This window comes from Egretta garzetta, unplaced genomic scaffold, assembly GCF_000687185.1.
Source record: "Egretta garzetta isolate BGI_Z169 unplaced genomic scaffold, ASM68718v1 scaffold2346, whole genome shotgun sequence".
Taxonomy (NCBI): domain Eukaryota; kingdom Metazoa; phylum Chordata; class Aves; order Pelecaniformes; family Ardeidae; genus Egretta; species Egretta garzetta.
The window spans coordinates 1-553 of record NW_009260107.1 but is presented as its reverse complement, the minus strand read 5'-3'; the positions used below and the strand labels follow the sequence as shown (position 1 = coordinate 553).

The 553-nt window shown below is 56.6% G+C and overlaps 1 protein-coding gene across 1 annotated transcript; it reads right to left on the bottom strand.

Moving 5' to 3' along the window:
- Positions 1-18: 18 nt before the first annotated feature.
- LOC118452540 (guanine nucleotide-binding protein-like 3-like protein) lies at positions 19-547 on the bottom strand. The gene is made up of 3 exons (XM_035896833.1): positions 482-547; positions 222-393; positions 19-139 (listed from the first exon to the last, which is right to left on the bottom strand). Exons 1-3 carry the CDS (start codon positions 506-508, stop codon positions 87-89), a joined length of 252 nt encoding a protein of 83 aa, XP_035752726.1. The 5' UTR covers positions 509-547; the 3' UTR covers positions 19-86.
- Between the last annotated feature and the right edge of the window lie 6 nt (positions 548-553).

Here is a 553-nt window from a genome sequence, read left to right as displayed (position 1 = left end):
ATTTCAAAAAGCACCTTTTTTTTTAAACCATTTCACGCTTAAAAAAATAATAATAATATTAAATCCCAGCCGCCAATGCCTCATCCTCAGAACTGCATGGCCGCCTCCAGCGTCTCCGAAAGCTTCGTGGCGATTTTCTCTGCGGGGAGGGGGTTCAGGAAGGTTTTGGGGGGGTTCAGGGAGGTTTTGGGGGGTGGGGAAAAGGGGGTGTTTTTCCTCACCCGCTCTTTTTTGCAGTTTTTTTCTCCGTTTGCCAGCAGCCCGGAGCCCCTGGCCCTGTAGGAGAGGGGGGAGGGCGGCCACCTCCTCCAAACGGGGGGCACGGGGCACGGATTCCTCCCCGCCGCCCCCCGTCTTCGCCCGGGGCTTCAGCTCCACCGTCACCTCCCCGAGCTGGGGTGGGATCAAAGATAAACCCATCACCTCCCCTGAACCCAAAAAACAAAGCCCCTTGGCAACCCCCCAAATTCTTTCTCCGCACCTCCAGGTCGCCCTCATCATCCTCCATGGCTGTTTCTTCCTCCCCGATGGATTTCTCCTCCTCTTCCTCCGC

Excerpts from the sequence above, each read along its gene's own strand:
- LOC118452540 (XM_035896833.1), bottom strand. The coding sequence starts at position 508 with ATGGAGGATGATGAGGGCGACCTGGAG. Across the intron at positions 394-481 it reads ATGATGAGGGCGACCTGGAG|CTCGGGGAGGTGACGGTGGA; the intron begins GTGCGGAGAAAG and ends ATCCCACCCCAG. Across the intron at positions 140-221 it reads AAAACTGCAAAAAAGAGCGG|AGAAAATCGCCACGAAGCTT; the intron begins GTGAGGAAAAAC and ends CCCTCCCCGCAG.